The following is a 20,454-nucleotide window of genomic DNA, read 5'->3' on the forward strand; positions in this document are numbered from 1 at the left end:
CAGTATGTTCGATTCTCTCCTGGCTGGGTTAGCCAACCAAGCTATTAGTGCTCCCGACTTATCCCTCTCCATATGAGCTCGGGTTATATATTCCCTGTAATCAAAACAGCGAAGGCATTCCACCTGCACCACCACATTTTCTCTAACCTCTAAAAGTTCCCCCTGCTTATCAGAGCTCTGCGGTCTTTCCTGCTCACGTTCCCTGAGGCGCTGATCCGCCCTCCGTATGGCCTATAGCAAGGTCTTCCGCGTTCCCACCATCCCTGATATGCAACGCCCCCTGATGGCTGTCTTAAAGGAATCCCACTCATCGGGAGGCTTCCTGATGTTGATGTTTATAGTAATGTTCAGCATTACCCAAAGTATTAAAACAATAGAAGTGGTTATCTATTAAATATCTAAAGCAAAATAAGAAAAGAAAGTATGACACAAGAAATCATTGAATTTGTTTTACATGTACCTAAAAGGTAACTCAAGTTCCTCATTCCAGTTAGGGTTTGGTCCCTCCGCAGTTGTTGTCTGGCACACCGTTCGCTGGAATAAAACTTCCACAAAAGGACGGACTAAAACCTGAAAGCAAAACAACAACAAAACATCGATTCAAAATAATGAAGCAGTTGTTGCACTCAGTGTAAAGTATATGGCTTTTGAAATATTTCCATACCATGGAGACCGATTTGAAACTAACCAGCTCAACAAGATTACCGACTGGAAACTCTCCCTCGCCACTTTCTTTAAAAAAAAAGGTTTTAATCGATTTTTCATAAAGTAAACCATGTGAGATCGTAACATGATAATCAAAATACAATGGGACCATGGTTTGAGCACAAAGAAAACAAATTTTCTCCGGATAATACTAGCCCACCCACCCGCTGAACACCGTTCCAAGATCAGAGCGTATCCCCAAGGGACAGATATTGTATATTTCCGTTGAGGGTAAGGATGGCCTTGCGGGTAAGGGTGACCTTGCGGTGCTGGTCTGTGGGGTGTTCAAGCTGTGTGTTGTAAGAGATAGAGCTGGTAAGCCTGAAGGATGCTGGGGTGGGAGGCGGAGGAGGAAGGGTGGAACTCCGGTATGTACATGTGGGTGGCTCTACGTCGTAATAAGGAGTGAATGACTCCATGGTGGGGTGAGCCAGCATTACTGAGGGAGGGAGTGAGTGAGCAGAGGGCCAGCTGTACATGTTTCTTTGAGGAAGTGGTCTGCCTACCAATACGATAGCCATTGTAACTGGGCCATTGGGGACCACAAGGCCTCCTTGGTCAGGTGGAAGTTGCAACTTCAGGAGGGACACTCGTTTGTGAGAGCTGTGCGATATTAGGCCCCCAGTAGGGTTTGATGCAAATCCCGTAAGAATATCCAGGGGAGAACAAGGGGAGGTTTTCAAAATAGTACAGAAGGTGGGGGAGCATCACCATCTTGGAAACAGAGATACAGCCCATCACTGATAGAGGGAGGGACCGCAAAACGGTTACCTGCAGTGGAGTGACACTACTCCTGCTGTCAGATTTCCATCCAAGAGATCTTGGGTGGTGTGGTACATACAAATACCCAGGTATCGGAAAGAGGTGGGCTTACTAGCAGACCAGATTCAGGTCCATCTGCACTGTGTCAGGAGCCAGTGGAAATATGCTGAATTTTGTTCCAGCTCACCTGAAGTCCTGACACTCAGCCAAACTCCACCAGGAGGCCCGCTATGGGGCAAGTGATTATGGGATAAGTCTTTAGGGTAGTATAGGATGTCATCTACATATAACAAAATTGCATGGATTCCATCTGGGACAGGCATTCCCCACTCTCTGCCATCCTGCCTGGTGCAGAATGCCATTGGCTCCATCGCTAGTGCACATAGGAAGGGGAAAGTGGGCAACCACGCCTCATGCCTCTGCCAATGGATATAGCCTCAGAGAGTTGCCCCCCCCTTGGTGTACCCAGACTACTTGGCCCATGTAAAGTAGGCAGATTAGCCTAACAATTTGTGCACCACAGTCCAACTTTCATAATGTGCAAAACATGTAATCGCAGCCTAGGGTGTCAAATGATTTGATTTGATTTTCAATCTTCTAAAGTATGCAATTGCCAAAGAGTGTCTTGGTGGTAGCATAATTAAATGTCCAGTCACAGAGCCATTGGAAAAGAATAGTAAACGCTACCTCACTGCATGGAAAGAGTAAAAAGCCATGTTTTGAATGCTTCCAGAAACAGCAAAAATGTGCCTGGTTTTTTAGCTGCTGGGGCAGGCTGTTTCAAAGAACGCGTGTAGAATGAACAAAACTGCATCTGCCACAAGCCGCTTAACTTGATCCTAGGTACAGTCACTGACCTTAGTGTGGCAGATAATAGAGGTCTCATTGGAGAGTACCAAGTGAACTTACTTCTGAGATACTCTGGGCCTTAGACATGTAGTCCCTTATGTGCCAGACATAAAGCTTTAAAAGCAACCCTCTTCCTCAACGGGAGCCAATGAAGCTTCACCAAAGCATCAGCTACTGACTTGAACTTCGGGATTTTTTGAGCCGGTGACAGGCAGTGTTTTGTAGCATCTGCAGCTTTTTTAATGATTTCTATTTGATGCCAATATATAATGCATTACAGTAATTGAGCCTTGATAAAACTAGGGAGATGACTACTGTTTTCTACAGGTCAGCGGAAATAAAAGGTAACACTTCTTCAATGCTTTAATGATAAAAAACAAGATGAGGATAGCTTATTTATCTAAGCCTTAAAGGATAGCTCTGCATCAAAATGATGCCCAAGTTCCTTACTTTGGAGACTAGCATATGAAGGGAACCAGGAGACTGGGAGCACCATGCTTGAACCCAAAAATCAGCCTCCTTCCCAAAAGTAAGAACTTCAGTGTTTTGGGAATTCAGTATTAAACAATTTCTGCTCCTCCAACTATAAACTGCTTGCATACATCTAATAAATCGATCAGCCACCTCCATCACATTGATGGAAATTGACACCCCAATTTGCATATCATCAACGTATGCTACTGTGGTGAAGCTGAAAGAATGGATAAGCTTGTCTAATGGAGCCATATAAATATTAAGAAGCGTTGGGCTGAGAGATGACCCCAGGGGAACCCAGCAAGGCAAGGCAAAAGAATTTGACTTAAACTTTCCAAGGGCTACACATTGTTTATGACCTTACAAAAAAGAAACCAGGAGATTCAAGGCTAATGCAGTGATCCTGATGTCTGCCAGTCGTTTTGAAGTACAGCGTGACTTACCGTATCAAAGCCCACGGAGAGATCCAAAAGTATCACCACAGCCTTCCCCGCCTTGTCCATGACAGATATTATTTCTTCTTAGACTGCTATCAATGTAGTCTAAGTGCTATGGTTAGGCCTGAAACCAAACTGTGCGCATTCAAAATTTTGTTGTTCTCAAAATGGTCTACCAAAAGTTAGAGATGTTTTTCTATAATCTTAGCAGGGAAAGATAACTAAGATATGGGTCTGTAATTATTCTCTAACAAGGGGAATATATAAGGGCCTTTTTTTAAAGTGGACGGACAGATGCTTTCTTACATTCACCATTCGCTTCCAGTGTCCCGTCTTAAAGACAATATTGCACAAGGTCATAGAAGGTCATGATGTGAGCTGCCTCATGTAAGATCGTAGGTGGACAGGGATCTGAAGGGGCTCCTGACAATGTTAAAAGGGGGAAAATTACAGAGTTCAGCTTTATTGACAGTCAAAAAGGTACACTCCTCCTCCCATTCCTGTGACGAAACAGAATCAAAAAGACTGTATACAGCCTCCACTTTACCTTTAAAAAATGTTGCTAATTTACTGCAAAAAGACTGATTTGGAGGGGGACCAGTTGGCAGACTCATCACGTGACTCGGACGCGTTGCTTCTAATCCTCCCCTCCGGGCTTCTCACATCTCATTCACTGCCCGATTCACGCCGGCCGCCAACACGCCACGGACCCCCCTCCAGTGATTCACTCGCCAACTATACGTAAGTACCCTCCCCACTCTTAGCACCTCTCCCCTTCTGTTTACACCTGGCCAGGATCATAACCCCTTGTTTCCCTTTTCTCCAGCACTCCATTTGACTGGGTCCCCCGCCCTTTACAAAGTAAGTGCCGCCCCTTTCCCCTGTCTCCAGTCCTTTTCTGGACCTGGCGTTTTCTTAACTTTTCTCTCTCCCCCTCCCAGCTTAAGCGTTCACGGACCTCCCACTTTTCCTTCTGGCCGTGCCCCGCTGGGTGAATCTTTCTCCCGGTTTCTTGCAACACTGCCCCAAGTATGTGTAACCAGTCCTGATGATGGCCTAGAGTGTTACAGGCCGAAACGCCGTCGACTTCAACAGCGTTCCTTTTGGCGCCCCTTTGTCCATGGGCATTTGCTTTACTGTTCCTTGAAAACTCTCACATTAATTGTGTGAATGCCCTAACTCCGCCAGATTTATGTACCATTGTTTTTTCTGTTGCGCCTTTTTCACCGCTGTACATACCACTTTATGTGTCACTTGCGCGGTCACAAATTCCACGAGCACTTGTGCACAGTATTTTGTTGGTTACATTTCCACTAATTGTCACGCAGTGCTTCTCACCCGTATGATATGTACATATGACGTAATATGTCCATCATGTGTTGAACATTCTTAAAATATATATTTCCCTACATCCTCGGTCTCCCTGTGTCTTCCCTATGTGGATTCATTCCTCTAATAAGTACTCTATTGTATGGTTCGCTTTGACATAACTTGTCTTTCCAATGAATCCCACATTGAGACATTGTTGTTAGATATCATGTACCGCCCCAGTCTCTCTGTGGTTTATGGGCTACCTCCTGTGGTCTGATACTGTCTATCTTATTCTAAGCCAGGCACCTAGTCCTTTTCCCGTTACTGTTGACTATAGGCTTGGAGGCAGACAGCACTATTGAAAAATGGACAGCATTGTGATCCGACCAAATGATCAGTACCACTCCTTCCACTTTGATCTTTGCAGAGTTTGTGAAAATGCCATCCAGGATATGGCCTACTTGATGGGTTACGGTATTTACCACCTGACTCATATTAAAACAATTTAGAGTTTCAAAATAGAATCATTATTTCCTTGGTCCTCTAGGTGAAAATTAAAATCTCCTAAAATTGTAAAATTTGGATAGAGAATGCCATTTCCAGCTAAATTAATTATATCATCTAAAATTTGATTTGGGGCCGGGGGCCTGTAGACTAGCAAGCCATTAAACCTTTGCTGTTCTGTTAGTTTATTTTTAAGAAGAAGAGCTTCACACTCTGTTAATACTGCGGGTTCACAGCTTTCTTTCAGCGATTTATGATAATCATTGCGATACCTCACCACGTTTACCTGCACGATCAAGCCTGCTAGAAGCATAACCCCATGGGAGTGCCTCAACAAAGTCCAGATCAGAAGCTGCATCTGCCCAGGTTTCAGTTACAAATACCAGCTGGGGGAATGAGTCTCTAAAAATTATAAAAACTCATATTTATGTGTGATGCATTCACCAAAAAACAGCATAGCAAGCTAGTAATAACATTGGAGCTATATCATTTTCCTAACCTACGACTGAATTCACAGTTGCTGCATTGTGAACATTTGCTTTTACTAAAATGAAAGGTATTGCAACCATTTTTCTTACCCAAAGGGTTTAGAAGCCGCAACTCTTCCCTCGAATATTTTAATGGAGGGAAATTACCACTCAAGCATGGTGCAGTCCTGGCGTGGACAGGCTCAGACGGGCTTGCCTCAGGCGCACCTATGGCATGCCAACAGCATGCCCGCTGAAGGGTCGCGCTGTCATATGGTTTAAGTAGTCGTTCCCCAAACAGACTAGGGCATCAACTTTGTGGAAAAATGGTACCAGCAGCTCGCTCTAACTGGCAAGTCTCCCGCCAGAACCCAAGTGGCACTGTCCAAAGAACAGAATTCTTAAAAATGTAGAAAAAGCAGTAAAAACATCAATAAAATCCCCCTTGGTGCAATTGATAGAGAAAGTGATGAACCTTGTTAATGCTGAACAGTTGAACTGTATATGGTTTATGTAGTTGTTCCCCAAAATGACTAGCACGCCAGCTTCAACAGCACAGTCTCACGCCAGACCCCAAAGTAACACAGTGCACAGAATAGAATTGCAAATGCAACACTAGGGCTTGGGTCTCTCCTTTCGATGGCCTCCATAATTCTGTAGAAATGCCAGATGTTCAAAGAGGTGTTCCAACCTGGGACAAACCCATCGTGGTGACTTGTTGAATACAATTGGCTTGGATCGTGCTAAAGATTTTGTAATTAATGTTTAGTATAGCAATGGGGTAGAATAAGGCAGGGTCTGCGAGGTCCTTCCCAGGTTTCGGCAAAGTGAATAGAAAGGTCTCGCAAAAGGTGGCAGGAAGACATCCGGCCTACACTGCTGCCTCGTATAGCTTAGTTAAGTTTGATGACAAGGAAACTGTGTAGGTATTGTAAAATTCAGCCAGGAGACCATCTGTCCTGGGAGATTTACTGGCCGCTACACCCGTTATGCAGGTTTCATATCTTGGGCCATGATGGGGGCATCAAGTTCCCCACAGTCCTCCAGGGAATGTCCAGGGAGAGGGTCTGCCTCTGGGAATTCCCTCACTTTATCATTCGGGGCTGCCAGTTGGAGGGTGATAGAGGGCCCTGTAATAGGTGTCAAAGGCTGCATGTATAGCTTGTTGTGTATGGAGCAAGGTTCTCTCTGGACTAAGGACAGGCACCAACTGGAGCTGTTTAACTCGTCCTGACCTATCAGCATCTGAGTGTGAGTGGGCTGTGTAGGAGGCATGGTCCAAGCAGTGCAACCGTTCCATCAACTGGATTACTTCCTCATGGAGCTGGGTCACCGAGGGCTGGTGTGATGAGTCCTCTGCAGCTCACCTCTCCATTGCTATGTATACTTGTTCAGCAGTATCCAATTCCCAAAGCAACATTTTACGCTCCCATGAGAACTTATGGATGCAGAGGCCTCCGACAATGAAGTTGAAGGCGTCCTAAATGATGGTCGGTGAGCAGGTGAAGCCATTGTTGTGCTCAAAATATTCATGGATTTTTTCCAATATGATGTACGTAAATGGTGGACCCTTGAGAGTGGAGGCCTACAAGCACCAGGAGTGGCTGGTTGAAGGGGTTCTACCCAACCCAGGATTAAAAAGCCGGGAGCCATGATCAGACATTTCCTGCCAAGGTAATCCGAAGATGAAATGGAAGGAGATGAACATATTCTTCTGTCCAGGCATGGATACAGGTCGTATACTGGGCGATAATAGGAGTAAAAATAACCCCAGGGTTATGGTGGTTAAGCCCCCCTCATGGACTACTGTTGGAGCCACGTCACCAGGGTCCGAGCGTTGACTTTTTAAGAGGCACTGGTAAGTGCGAACATGAGTGATCAAGTGAAGGATCCATTACTCAATTGAAGTCCCCTCCCAGCAACCAAAGAATGTGTGTCAATTTAGCTAGGTGAAGGAATTTTGGTTGGTCCGAGTTAGGGACATAACGTTTTTTTGGGGTGGGGGGGGCAGGAGCCTGTCCCACTGTGGAAAAAGGGAGCCATGTCCGATTCCTGACTCATCTCCTAAGTGGAGAGAGAGAACAGAAGTAGAACCTGGAGACCCTCTCCAACCTGGAACATTCAGAGTAAGCAGAGAGAGGGGGGCCCAGTAGAAGGGGCTGAGAACGTGTGTCCCAATCTGCAGGTCCAGAGGGAGCAGTGGGTCCCCAATAGAGTCCAGGGACACCCCATGGGGCCCACCAAGGTTCAGGCTAGAAGAAAGTCCATGGGATTGACTGTGTGTTACAGGATTTTGTTATTTGAGGAATCACTCTTGTTGGATGCCCCTGGTTAAATATCTGGGGTGAAAGGGAGTCACTGTCTTCTGAATCCTCTGAGGGGGTGCCAGTTCGGTCCCCCAGTAGATCCTGGTAGGTTATGGCTGCATCTAGGGATACACAATATCTACTTTGGACCTGTTCTTGGCACAGAGTTGCAGATGTGGAGGAAGTTTTGCCCGACATATTCAGAGTGTGGCAACAAAGGCAGCATGGCCTCTGGGACACCCACTTCAAGAGCGCAGCTGCTTGTGTGGGAGATCCCTGCTTCTCCACTTCGTGCCAAGCCTCAGAGTGGTCAGAGAAAAAGTGCCCTTTATTCTCCTGAATAATTTTCAGTTTTGCAGGGAAAAGAAGAGCGCAGTTGGCACCCATCTTCTGTAACTTGTGCTTGGACTTCCAGAAAGGAGGCCATCCAGCACTATACTTAGGAAAGATGAATATGCATTGATTGTCTCTAAGTAGCAGGCTGGATTGTCTCACCTTCTTGAGGATTTGGTCACAATTCTTAAAATGGAGGATTTTTGCCACTACCCTCACAGAAAGACAACTAGCTGATACTCAATGGGCACTCTGAATGTGAAAGAAATGTGTGAAGTCCCGTGGGGCTAAGAGTTCCTCAAACTATGTGTCTATATAGCCCACTATGTTGGGGCTCTCACTGTCTGGGACGCCTAAAATGTGTTTATTACTGCACCAGGAACGTCCCTCTGCGTCTTCTGCCCTTGAGGAAGTGGACTTGCTCCATTAAGTCTCAGAGTTGTTTCTGGAGATCCACTGGGTTAATTTAAGTGTATTTGTAAAACACACTATCACCCACAAGGGTATCATGGCACTGAGCAGGTGTGTGTGTCTAGCCATGTTAAAGAAAAAGCCAGGTCTTCAGCTTATTGTGGAATTCAAGAAGAGAGGAGGATGCTCTGATGTGTAATGGGAGGCTTTTCCATACCTTGGAAACATCCGTTCTCCTGATCTGGTTCTGTGCATGCATGGGATGTGTGTAAGCAGGAGTCCTGTGGAGCAGAGGTGTCTGGGTGGTTGGCGGAAGGAGATTCGACTGTTGAGGTAGGTGGGGCATAAGTTGTGTAGTGCCTTGATTATGTCTGTGAGGAGTTTGAAGAGAGTGTATTTATGTATCAGGTGACAGTGGAGCTCCCTGCGGAGTGAGGATGAGTCTGGCCGCTAAGTTCTGGATAGTTTGTAGTCTTCAAGTGAGTTGCTTGGTGATCCAGTGCAAGGTTGTAGGTCGGGCAAGTGTTTTTTTAAACCTGGTAACCTGCTCTGAGAGTTTCCAGTGGTTATCAGACAAAAGGATTATGCACCCAGCCACTGCATCAACCTTCACCTCCAGGCACACTCAGGAGGCCTCAACCATCTAAAGAGTATCGTCCAGCTTATTGGGGTTCTTTGAGGCAGTGTCAAAGTGTGCGGTGACTAGCGAGGGTAATGGAGGCTGGGAACAAATCTAGAGGGTCTTTGTGCACCCCATTGCAATAGCCAATGTGTAGGGAATCTGGGACCCGTGAGAGATTAGCCGGGTCCGCTTGCCACTGCCAACTTTGTGGTACTGGGGGGGGGGATCTGTGCACAAGCAGCCTGGCCTGACATCTCCCAGCCGGACCTGAGCATCACCAGTTAGCTTGTTTCCAGGACAGAAAATAGCTGGGTATCCGCTGTTGAAGCGTTGACAGGTGACTCCCAATCACATGCTTGAGTTGGGGTGGTGGGTACCCTGCGCACCCTCATTTGTGCTGTTACTACAGAAGGGCTCCAGGTGTGGAGGCAAGGGATCCCTGTGTGAGCCAGAAGGCCTCACCCAAAGGGAGCCTGGGAAAAGATTCATGGCCTGGCCTCAAAATCTTGCAGGCCTCAGTGAGTGGCCTAATCTGCCTAGTTCCCCATGAGTGCCCCTCTCAGTCAGTGAGGGCCCTCTGAGTGGTCGACAACCCGACCCCAGCCAAGGGTCCAGCACCTCTCCACAGCATTAGAGGAGCATCCAGGAACCTGCCAAGGTGGTGGACCTGCTCACCACAAGATGGTATCCCTGGGAGCCCACGAGCCCCGCTCACTGTCATGGCACTGTCGCCACCCAAGAGGATCTCAGCCTTTCAGGAAGCATGGTTCGGAAGCTTCAGGGGCTGCCACGCATACGCGGCCCGCAGGACCACCCAAGACAGGAAGAACACCACCACTGGAGCCCTTCTCTGCTCAGATGGTCCTGATCTGAGATGTGTGGGTCACCTAATGTTGAAGGATTTAAGCTGGATAACAGAGCCACTGGCCAGTAGCGCTCTGCTTAAATATCCGCCATGTTGGCTGTCCAAGCCACGCCTCTTCTCCCTCTCCAATCTAGGTTCCGCTCATGACCTTGCTAAATCCTTCTGCTCCCAGAAAGTCAATTAGTCCAACCATCCTCCCCTACCAACAACTCAGAACCTAGGGCATTCTAATTATGTAATGCGCACTCACTGTAAATTAGTTTGCCTCCTGGTTAAAAAAACACAAATGAATCCCATTCATCTCTCCTCCGTAACTTCTTCATCCACACCACCAGACTGAATCCTCATCTCTCTAAAACCTTAGTTATTTTACTTGCCAAAACATTCTCAAACCAGCTAACATCTCTTGTCTCCGCCGAAGGGTTTGCTTCTCAACTTATCAATGTCCCCATTTGAACAAATCACTACTTTATGACTAGTTTCATCCCTACTTCACAACTACTTTTATCATACCTATGCCAAAGAATGAAACTGATGACCCCGCCACCTTTTTCGATCACCATCCAGTCTCTCCACAGTATGGGATATGGGATATCAAGGTGGAGGGGTTCTGTCTACATTATGTATTACTGTGGGTGTAAAATGGTAGCATGCCACATTACTATTTTTCTCAATACCACAATCCAATATTATAGGGTATTTATTAAGAGTAAACAGTAGATAAGCCACTGTCTCCTTGGACTCCAATTTTAAGGTCCCATTTTCTTTGTTCTACCAAGCAAAGTCAGGGTGCCTTGTGAAGCAGCAGATGTGGGCTCTGTGGTTTCTATGTAGTGAGTTCCTGTGGGTCACAAGAGCAAGTACATCGCACCCCCCCTTTCCCTCAGACACATCCTAAGAGCTGCAAAGGATGTGTGACAGATGTGGCAGTAGTGAATTCAGCAGTGCCCGTCGCTTGAGTTTTGTTGGAGGAAGAGCAGGAGGTGAAGATGGCTGTGGTACTCATAGGTGAGCTGAAGTGATGGCAGGAAGTGACCGATGACAAAGAGAGGAAGGTGTGCCAGAGGACACTGCAGCTGACATTGGCTGTTACAGGCCCCACTGCTCTCAGAGACCTTCTACATTCCTGACCAGGATGGAATCTCCCTTTCTTTACTATAGACCCTAAAAGCAATTCTGAATGACAGTTTTTAAACATGGAGTTAGCTTCCATATTCCACTCAATGGCAGGCAGTGTTTCAACTCGCTCTGATCTGTGACAATTCTACCAGGGGCCTTTTACTGGGGAGTTGACGTGGTGGAAAAATGCAGGAATATGGACAAGTCCTTTAAACCATGCACGGTGGCCCATTAAATGGGCAAAAAGGTCAGACTTCAATGACTAAAGGGAGAACAGTTGTTATTGAAATCTATTAATGCCCAACATTCAGACCTCAATTTGAAGACAAGTGATATTAAAGTGGCGGTGAAAACAGTGGAGCTAAAATTAGAGATAATATCGATCCATGTAAATGACATGGTAAGAAAACTTGCAAATTCCACTTTCTAGATTCGGATACTAAAGGGACAAAGCCAGGTCACATAAACTCTAGAGGGAGAGGCAACCATTCCTCAGCATATTAAATTTGGATCACAGAAAACATTCACTTGACAATCCAAGAAGAGATGCCAAGCTTTGTGTGTTGGGGGTGTTTCAATACTTGAGAGAAGACTGGCTGAGACTCTACCGACTGCGTTCAAGAAACATTTGAACTCTACTAAACACCAGCTAGTGCAAAACATCTAAAGGCTGCCTTCAGCACCTACAAAGAAGGATTAGAGGAATGGATAGGGACTCCGATATCTATGGAACATTGCACGAGGATATTGGTAACTGTTATTGATTAAAGACAGCAATAGTGGAGGACAGTTGCCTACTCTTGTTCTTAGACCGCCAGCTGGATAATCTCACTAGGAAACGGTGGTTCATGATCACTAAGAGTGACTTGACTACACAGTTCAAGGCACTGTCTAAAAGGGAAGAGGAGCTGTAGCGAGTAAGATAATGTGGTAAGGGGAATGATAATTGCAAGAACTAATTATGTTTTCTTGATAAAACAGCATAATGACGCCTGCAATTCAACAGATACATGGATAAACTGTAGGTATGGTAGAGATCTGCGTGCAGCAATAAAATAACAGGTTCAAACCAGGATACAGCAATCTCTCAACCTGCAACAAATATCAATAAATGAGATGGGTCATCCCATCTCGATCCCTTGACTTCAAGTTGATTGATGTCATGGCTTCATGTGTTCGATTGGTTCCACAAGATGGTAATATTCTTTAACAGGCTCTCTGCTGGCAGTCAATGAAGGTCCATTATAGTAGGAGATTGCGCTGGCATTTCTGGAGTCGTTTGATTAATCTTGTGGTTAGTTGATATGTTCTTCACTTCAGCCTGAATCCAGAAAGCTGGTGGGTAGGGCATTGCTGCCATCCAAGATCAAGAGGATCATGAGTTAGTTGGTGGTATTCAGGGCAACTTTGATAAGGTATGGTCTTATTCTGCCCCAGAAAGCTGTCTATTAACAACAAAAACTATTCTTGGTGATGTGGGTTTTGAAGGTGAAATGGGCGTTGATGATTCCACGTGTTTATGGGTGTGCTATTTTTTTGGGACGTTTTATATAGCACAAACTTGACCCGGAGATATTAGAGCGCTTTACATGAGCACCAGTTGCGTTGCACACTGACACATTCATGTTGTTAGGCACAAGGAGATTAAGTGATTTGCCCAGAATCACAGGATGTTAAGCATCCCTGCTGAGGCTCGAACCCAGTTCCCTAGCTTCAAGGTCGACCGCTCTAACCGTTAGGCCACATCCTCTCCCTAATATAGACATCCCCACATTCTTCTCTAACATCCTGCTTTCAAAGTTGGCTTGCTGGATTCTGTTGTCAAGGTAGAGGAATTTCGTGGTATAGTTTGAGGTAGTTTCTCTGCATAGAGGATTGAATAATTGTGAGGAAGTCTTTCAGCCAATCTATATCCTTGCTTGCAGACTTATAAACACACTCAGCTTCTATTTAAATATACTGCTTTCAAGCTTGTTTTGTTGGGTGCCTTTGGGGAGGAGGATTCATTTTTTATTTTAGTTTGTAGGCCGAGGTAGTCTCTCTGAATAAAGCATTGACGAAGTCTTCACCTATCAATAGCATTGCTTGGCAAGATTTTGTCATATGGTTTTGGACCTTTCATACATTGGTGAAACTTGATCCCTTAGTTGGTGGGCAGGACTACAAGTGGCTACATGTATGGGAACGCAGTCAGAAATACAACACAAATAAGGTGCTTGTGTGAGGGAGTCAGTGAGACCTCTTGGCCTGCAGTCCGGTGATCATTGTGGATAGTTGTACACATTTGAATTTTTAATAGATGCACAAGAACAGTAGTCTTCTTGTGGAATAGCATTTAATTTACATTATTCTTGGTACGCAGACTGATGTTGTAATTAAGTTCTACATAGAAACATTGCATGTAAGTGTAAATTTATCTTGCGTTGCTATCCCAAAATTCTGAACATGTAAACCATTGGAGTATATAGTGGCAATTATTGCTGGGCGATTCCAATCTCCTCAGTAAAGAAAAGACATACAATATCATCAAAGAAATCACCATTTCAAACTTTCAAATGAGCAATACCTGGTTGGCCCCTGGGTCATTATTTAAGTTCTGGGGTGATTGGGAAGGCGCAAGGCTTTCATTAAAAGACCTTGAAGCTCTGGATGATGGCTGTGGTTTGCTAGGGACAAAAACAACACAATGTATTAGTCATGATTATTAGTGCATCGTACACAGTTCTGGTTTTTTATACCGTGCATATTTTCTAGTTTCGATGTGCAGGTGCAGTAGAACACACCTGTAGCATAGTAGACAGATCAGCTGAATGCATATGGAGTATGTACCTCCACTGTGGATGAAAGATAATCCTTATTTATGTGTTCCCCTATATGTCGATGTTACATCATCACAATCCAGATTTGTCTAAACTTTGATAACAATGGACTATGTACTAATGAAAATTTGGCAAGATAGCATCCCAACATGGATTGTAACGCGACCTGCTCTCTATGTAATTTAGCATTTCAAGATATAAAACATGCTGTATTAATCTACCCAGCTTTAATGAATTTTAAATGCCGCTTTTTGGGTAAGATGTTTATAGATAATAAATGCCCCAAAAACATTGAATTTAATAAATAATCTAAAGACTAACAAACACTTTTAGAATATACAAGATGTTTAAATTTTTTGAGTAGTAATTATGTTCTTTTTGTCTTTCTGTACATTGAACAGGCTTCTATGTCCACATTATTATGATTTATATATAGCAAAATAAACCTGGAACTGTAAGCATATAGAGAGTGTGTGCTGAACTGTGGGTGAAAAGTAACCTAAATCGGACTCAAAGTATGTTATACACCTTTGATAGAGCTAGATATCATCAAGATTAGGCATTGCTTTATTTTTGTGCTCCAGACATACTGCATTTAAAATGACACAGATTTTGGCGCAAGCTAAATGAAAACATTACATAAGGCCTGGTCAAATGTATTCTTTTTAAATGGCAGCTTGTGGGGCATGAAAAGTGAAAACATGAATCACATGCTTTTAAAGGGTAACACTTTTGGTACCTACAAGTGAAAATATGAAATAAGGCCTGGTCAGAATGCTTTCAGTTTAATAGTGCTTTCATGTAAAAAACCCCAAAAAACATGCTAAACAGCCATGTTTAAATGTGATTAATCAATATGTAATCTCACTATAGAATGCACATTAATTTAGAAAATATATTTGTACTTTCAAAATAGCATATAATTGTACTGAATTAACATGTGCTGAAATGTGTTTTTGCATTGTAGAAAAGCACGTGATTTCAGTTTGCTTTAGTGGACTCAGCTTACTGCAGTTTTTGCCCTTAAAGATTAGAATGGAATGTGCTCCTCTTCCCTACAAACTTTCAATTAAAGGGCTTTGTTAATAAATCACGCCCTCCTGTTTCCATCTCTTCGTCCTTCACTATGTTGCATACTTTAAAAAAAAAAAATTGTAGCCTGTTTAAACAGTGGAGTGAAGAGAAACTGCAGAGCACACATTTTTCTTATAAAATGTATTTTTCGGTTTCCTCATAATTAATAATTTTGTTACAGAAAATGTAATTGTTTTAAAATGTAAAAGGATGTGGAGTCATGTAATGAGGAACACGCCTGGTTAATGAAGTATCCAGTCAGCCCATGGGGAGACTATGTGTCTTGAAGTTCTGATTGGACCAGCTACGAGGACCAAGCTCATGGACTTTTGCTTGAAATATGGCTTACAAGTGGGAGGGGTGGCTTTTTTGCTCATTTTTTTCTTGAGGACCAGGCCAAGCTTCTTTGCTGGACACAGAGATGGGGAGGAGAGAGAAGGAGGGGCTGCATCTGTGGGTGCTATTTTGCAGCTCCTGAGATAGAGAGGCAGAGAGAGAGAGAGCGGAGAGGATCAGAACAGGTTTAGATTTTAGGTGCTAAGCTTTAAACTTCATGCTTTGACAAACTGCTTTTGAAAAGATGTATTTGTCCTATGCATTTATTTCTCTTTATGGGAGATTTTTGCCATTATTAATTGATTAGCCTTGCAAGACTCACTCTTTTCTTAGAAACTCTTTAAGAGTTTCTGACTGACAATTTTGCGCAACATTTTCTTTTCTACATGTGATGCTCATATGCAGACTGTAATATGTTCTGTATTAATGCTATTGTTCCTAATTTCTAAATTCTGTAACCCGACTGATATTTGACTAATGAATAAAGGGTCAGAAAAACTTAACTTTTAACTAAGAAAATAAAAACCTTTAAAAATACTCACAACTTTCTTTATTGGCTTAAATATTAAATGCATTTTTGATTTTTCATGTTTATGTAAAGTCTCGTGTAGGTAATATACAGTGGGAAGGGTCCAGTACCTTTACAGCGGTAAATTGGAGGTAATGAGGTTTTGCATTCAGAAATGACCGTGAAATTACCGCTGCATCAGTTTCTGGTAGCAAGAGGATGGTCATTATTGATTAGTTTGGTGATTAAGGATTATTAATAGCACCATCAACTATTCAACTAATGGATCATTGACCTTAGGAGGGAAGTAAAATGATTGCCCAAGTTAGATAAATGTCCAAGTCCTGATTCCTGATTCCAATGCTCAGAAGTTGAAGACTGGCAGAGCAGTACTGGAAGGTGATGCAAGAAGGCGATTGCTGGAGTGGTGTGAGTATCAATAGGTTTGTGAAATGTTCTTAATGTGCTAGGATGTAGTTTTGAAGTGTTGAAAATAGTAAGGGTGTTGACTGTTGATGAAATTTTTGCTCATTTTGAATTGATGGTTTATTTAATTATATTGGTAATTTCATAGGACAGGATTTATTGGTTATTGATTACATGCTTTAACTCTTCATGTTAAGTAAGTTAGTGTCTTGTTCTATGTTGTCTGGAAAAACAGGTATGTACACCTGTGGAATCCCGGGAAGGAATAGCGGGTGGTAACTGGAAGCCACACTGCTCTGAGGTTACTCGTCTGTTGGAATAACACTGAGAAGCTATGCAGGGCTGGCAGTGTTAAATTAGGGACTATTTTCTGTGTAAAAGTGAGAGTGATTGATAGCAAAGAGTTCGCTAGTGAAACTTGGGTGTTATAACCCCTAGAAAGGGTAACACCAAAGGAGTAGCAGATTCTTCTGAGCTTGAGTAAAGGGTAAACGAAAGGGATTTACTCACAGTGTTGGAAGAGTAAACGGAAGTTCTTACTTTGTGAAGGGTCAGTGGAATCTGTTACTCGCAGTGAAAAGAAATCTATCCTTTGTTTAGTGGAACAGTCAGAGTAGCGAATGTTTTTATGTTGTTATTAACAGAATTTTGATTAAGAAGACTCAGAAAAATATTTCAGTAAGATTTTGTGGAGGGTCAGTGGTAGGAGTAAAACTGACTGAAATTGAAACTGACAGCATAGAAGAAAAGAAATTGCATTAAACTATTGCAGAAATGAAAATGTTTGAAGGTTTAAAGAAACTGTTGGGAGGTAAAGTGAAAAATATGTTTTTAATTGGTGATGCTCCTGAAGGAACACCTGTCTACCACTCTGGGACACAATTCATGTATGTGGGTTCACCAATGGTGCATGATTACTGAAAAAGAAGGTCCTTTGAAGTTTCCAAAAGATGGTACTTTTGAATTGCAAATTATTGACAAATTAAGGGAAGTCTAGAGCTGCACAATTTGAGGCCTTAAGCATGTGGGAAAAGACAGCAAGAGACAAAGCAAGTGAGGATAAAAAGGTAAAGCACCAGATGCAGGAGAAGGGCATTAATGATGATAAAACGCTTCAAATAAATGATTCAGGGGATAAAATAATGGATGCATTGTCAACTGTGTCCGCAACTTTATGTGGTTCCCATTAGAAATGCTGAAAATAGTGTACCAGAAAGTTCTACAGTGGCTACTGCTTCAGTTGAACAGAGAGAAACACAGATTGAGAGAACTGTGCAGACATTTCAGATTGACCCACTACCTGTTGATTCAGCACTGACAGTGATGCCTCCAGGTGTTATTGCTTCAAATATGACTGATTCAGTCCAAATATCACAAACTGCAGGTGCACAGGCTGTGCCTAGAAAAATTATGACTGTCTCAATTAATATGGTCCCTACTCAAAAGGTTCAAAGAGCTGCAGAAGGAGTAATTATGTCAGGGTTTATTTTAGAAACTCAAAATTCACAGATTATTGAACAGAAATTACCCCAGACAGTCCAAGCACTGAAAGGTGGGGGGGCGGGGGGAATGGTTTTTACAACACTAACAGTGCAGGATAAAATGAATATATTTGGAGATGGGATTTTTCAAACCTGCTTTGAGGAAGCAGCAGAAATTAAAAAGATAGAGAGCATGGGGGTACAAGTTAACCCAGACCCTGAAAAAGAAAGACAGCTTAATGTTTCAAATTCCACATTTGAACATGAAGAAGTTAACAGTCCCTGCTGTTTAAATCATGAAAATGTGAACCAGTGTCAGGAAAAAGAATGAATTTCCCAGAGTAAGGAAACAGCTACATGTGCAGTAACTACACATGATATACTGACTGATTTGGCTCAAAAATATGAAATTGATGTTTCAGGAAGCTTTCCATTTCAGAGAAGTTTTAGGGTTTCCAAATTATTATTTTCAAGCGTGTTATCTCAATGGGTTAGAAACATAACATAACTACTGCTCCCAGGATACATGAGCCTAAACTAAGTTCCTAATGCCATGTAGTCATTTGGTAACCTTACTTGCCTCCATACACCTACAGCTACATATACAAGTGACCCACACGGCTCCTTCTACAGTACACCATGATGTCTCAATACCTTCCACAGTTCAATGAACACAACCCCCTTCACGGACCCCCTCAGCTCACTGTACTGAATCATTCAGGTTCCTTTAGCACCCACCGGTCAATATTACCAGCCCCCTGGACTCCTTACCCAGTTACACACAGTTACCTCGCACTTGTTCGCAATCGGCTTCCAGCTCGTGGCCCACGGGTTGACAGAAAAAATTCTACACCGCCTCGGACACGCCCTCCAGAAGTTGAAAGGGTAACAGGCAAGTTTCCGGCTTTGCCATTGGAGCATTGAGCTGCTTTTCAAATTCATTGCGATAGGTCCCTTCGGCTGATACAACTGCGGGAAAAGAACGACTATATGGGACAAAAGACACCCCTGCCTGAATTCCCGCTTTCACCATTGGCTGGTGATGAATGGAAGACGCCCATTGCTACCGTGGTTGTGTTCTCTGTCATGTATATTGACGGTTTCAGTTTCTTTTTTATTGTTGCTTAGCTCCACGCACACGCTTGGTCGTTGGTCTTGCTATAAAGACTCGTACTTTAAATCTTGAATGTGCTGCATTTTAGTGTTGGGGCTAAAGAGGGAGCCAGAGACGAGAACAGATATGAAATAAATGTAAAACGAAGGAGGACTAGTAGAAACCAAGACAAGCATTTGCAATGCAAGAGGACTCGCCTTTACGCAAGACCTCTTGAATTGCAGCAGGAGTGCGGGTGGGCGGGCGTAATTAAGGCACGAACAACGGGAGTGGGAGGGGCGGGAGAGAAGGCACGGGCAGCGGGAGGGGTGGCACGGACACAAAGTAGTGCTCAGGAAATATGCAGTAAAGGGGTCAATAGCCGTGGAAGGAGACATGGCTGTCATAAGGCGGGATGAGCAGCCTCCAAACCAATCAGAAGGCAGCATTTAGAAAGGCCAAAGCCACAAGCCAATGAAAAAGTGGGCGGGGAAGGGAGCGGGGCTTCCCTCACCTATAGTGTATACTGCATGCCTCGCAAAGCGAGCAGCGCATGCGCTGCACCGCTAGGTGAGACCTAAAAAGAAAATGAATGTCTGGGACACATGATTGGAAAGGGAGGTAGAAAGGTGTCACCAGAGAGAGTGGAAATAATTCACCAGATGAATCTACCTCAAATTCAGAAAGAAGTCAGAATGTTTTTGGGAATGGTTAGCTGCTGTAGTGAGTGGTTACCAAACCTTTCCCAGTGGCTAAGCCTTAACTGAGGCTGACACACAAGGATGTCCGGAACCGGCTTTCATTTTCCAAATTATTATTTTCAAGCGTGTTATCTCAATGGGTTAGAAACATAACAGAACTACCGCTCCCAGAATACATGAGCCTAAACTAAGTTCCTAATGCCATGTAGTCATTTGGTAACCTTACTTGCCTCCATACACCTACAGCTACATATACAAGTGACCCACACGGCTCCTTCTACAGTACACCATGATGTCTCAATAACTTCCACAGTTCAATGAACACAACCCCCTTCACGGACCCCCTCAGCTCACTGTACTGAATCATTCAGGTTCCTTTAGCACCCACCGGTCAATATTACCAGCCCCCTGGACTCCTTACCCAGTTACACACAGTTACCTCGCACTTGTTCACAATCGGCTTCCAGCTCGCAGCCCACGGGTTGACAGAAAGAATTCTACGCCGCCTCGGACACGCCCTCCAGAAGTTGAAAGGGTAACAGGCAAGTTTCCGGCTTTGCCATTGGAGCATTGAGCTGCTTTTCAAATTCATTGCGATAGGTCCCTTCGGCTGATGCAACTGCGGGAAAAGAACGACTATATGGGACAAAAGACACCCCTGCCTGAATTCACGCTTTCACCATTGGCTGGTGAAAAATGGAAGACACCCATTGCTACCGTGGTTGTGTTCTCTGTCGTGTATATTGACGGTTTCAGTTTCTTTTTATTGTTGCTTAGCTCCACGCACACGCTTGGTCGTTGGTCTTGCTATAAAGACTCGTACTTTAAATCTTGAATGTGCTGCATTTTAG

The 20,454-nt window shown here is 43.8% G+C and overlaps 1 protein-coding gene across 1 annotated transcript in view; it reads right to left on the reverse strand.

Annotated features, from left to right (window-relative positions):
- CC2D2A (coiled-coil and C2 domain containing 2A) overlaps positions 1-20,454 on the reverse strand; it is a 415,347-nt gene that overhangs the window by 139,190 nt on the left and 255,703 nt on the right. Inside the window, exons 24-25 of the mRNA XM_085642396.1 lie at positions 13,732-13,831; positions 461-570 (exon numbers count right to left, since the gene is read on the reverse strand). Of these exons, the coding sequence (XP_085498522.1) occupies positions 461-570; positions 13,732-13,831 (210 nt within the window). The remainder of the gene's footprint in view (positions 1-460; positions 571-13,731; positions 13,832-20,454) is intronic.

The sequence above is a fragment of the Triturus cristatus genome, chromosome 2_2, assembly GCF_964204655.1.
Source record: "Triturus cristatus chromosome 2_2, aTriCri1.1, whole genome shotgun sequence".
In the NCBI taxonomy this organism is placed as follows: Eukaryota; Metazoa; Chordata; class Amphibia; order Caudata; family Salamandridae; genus Triturus; species Triturus cristatus.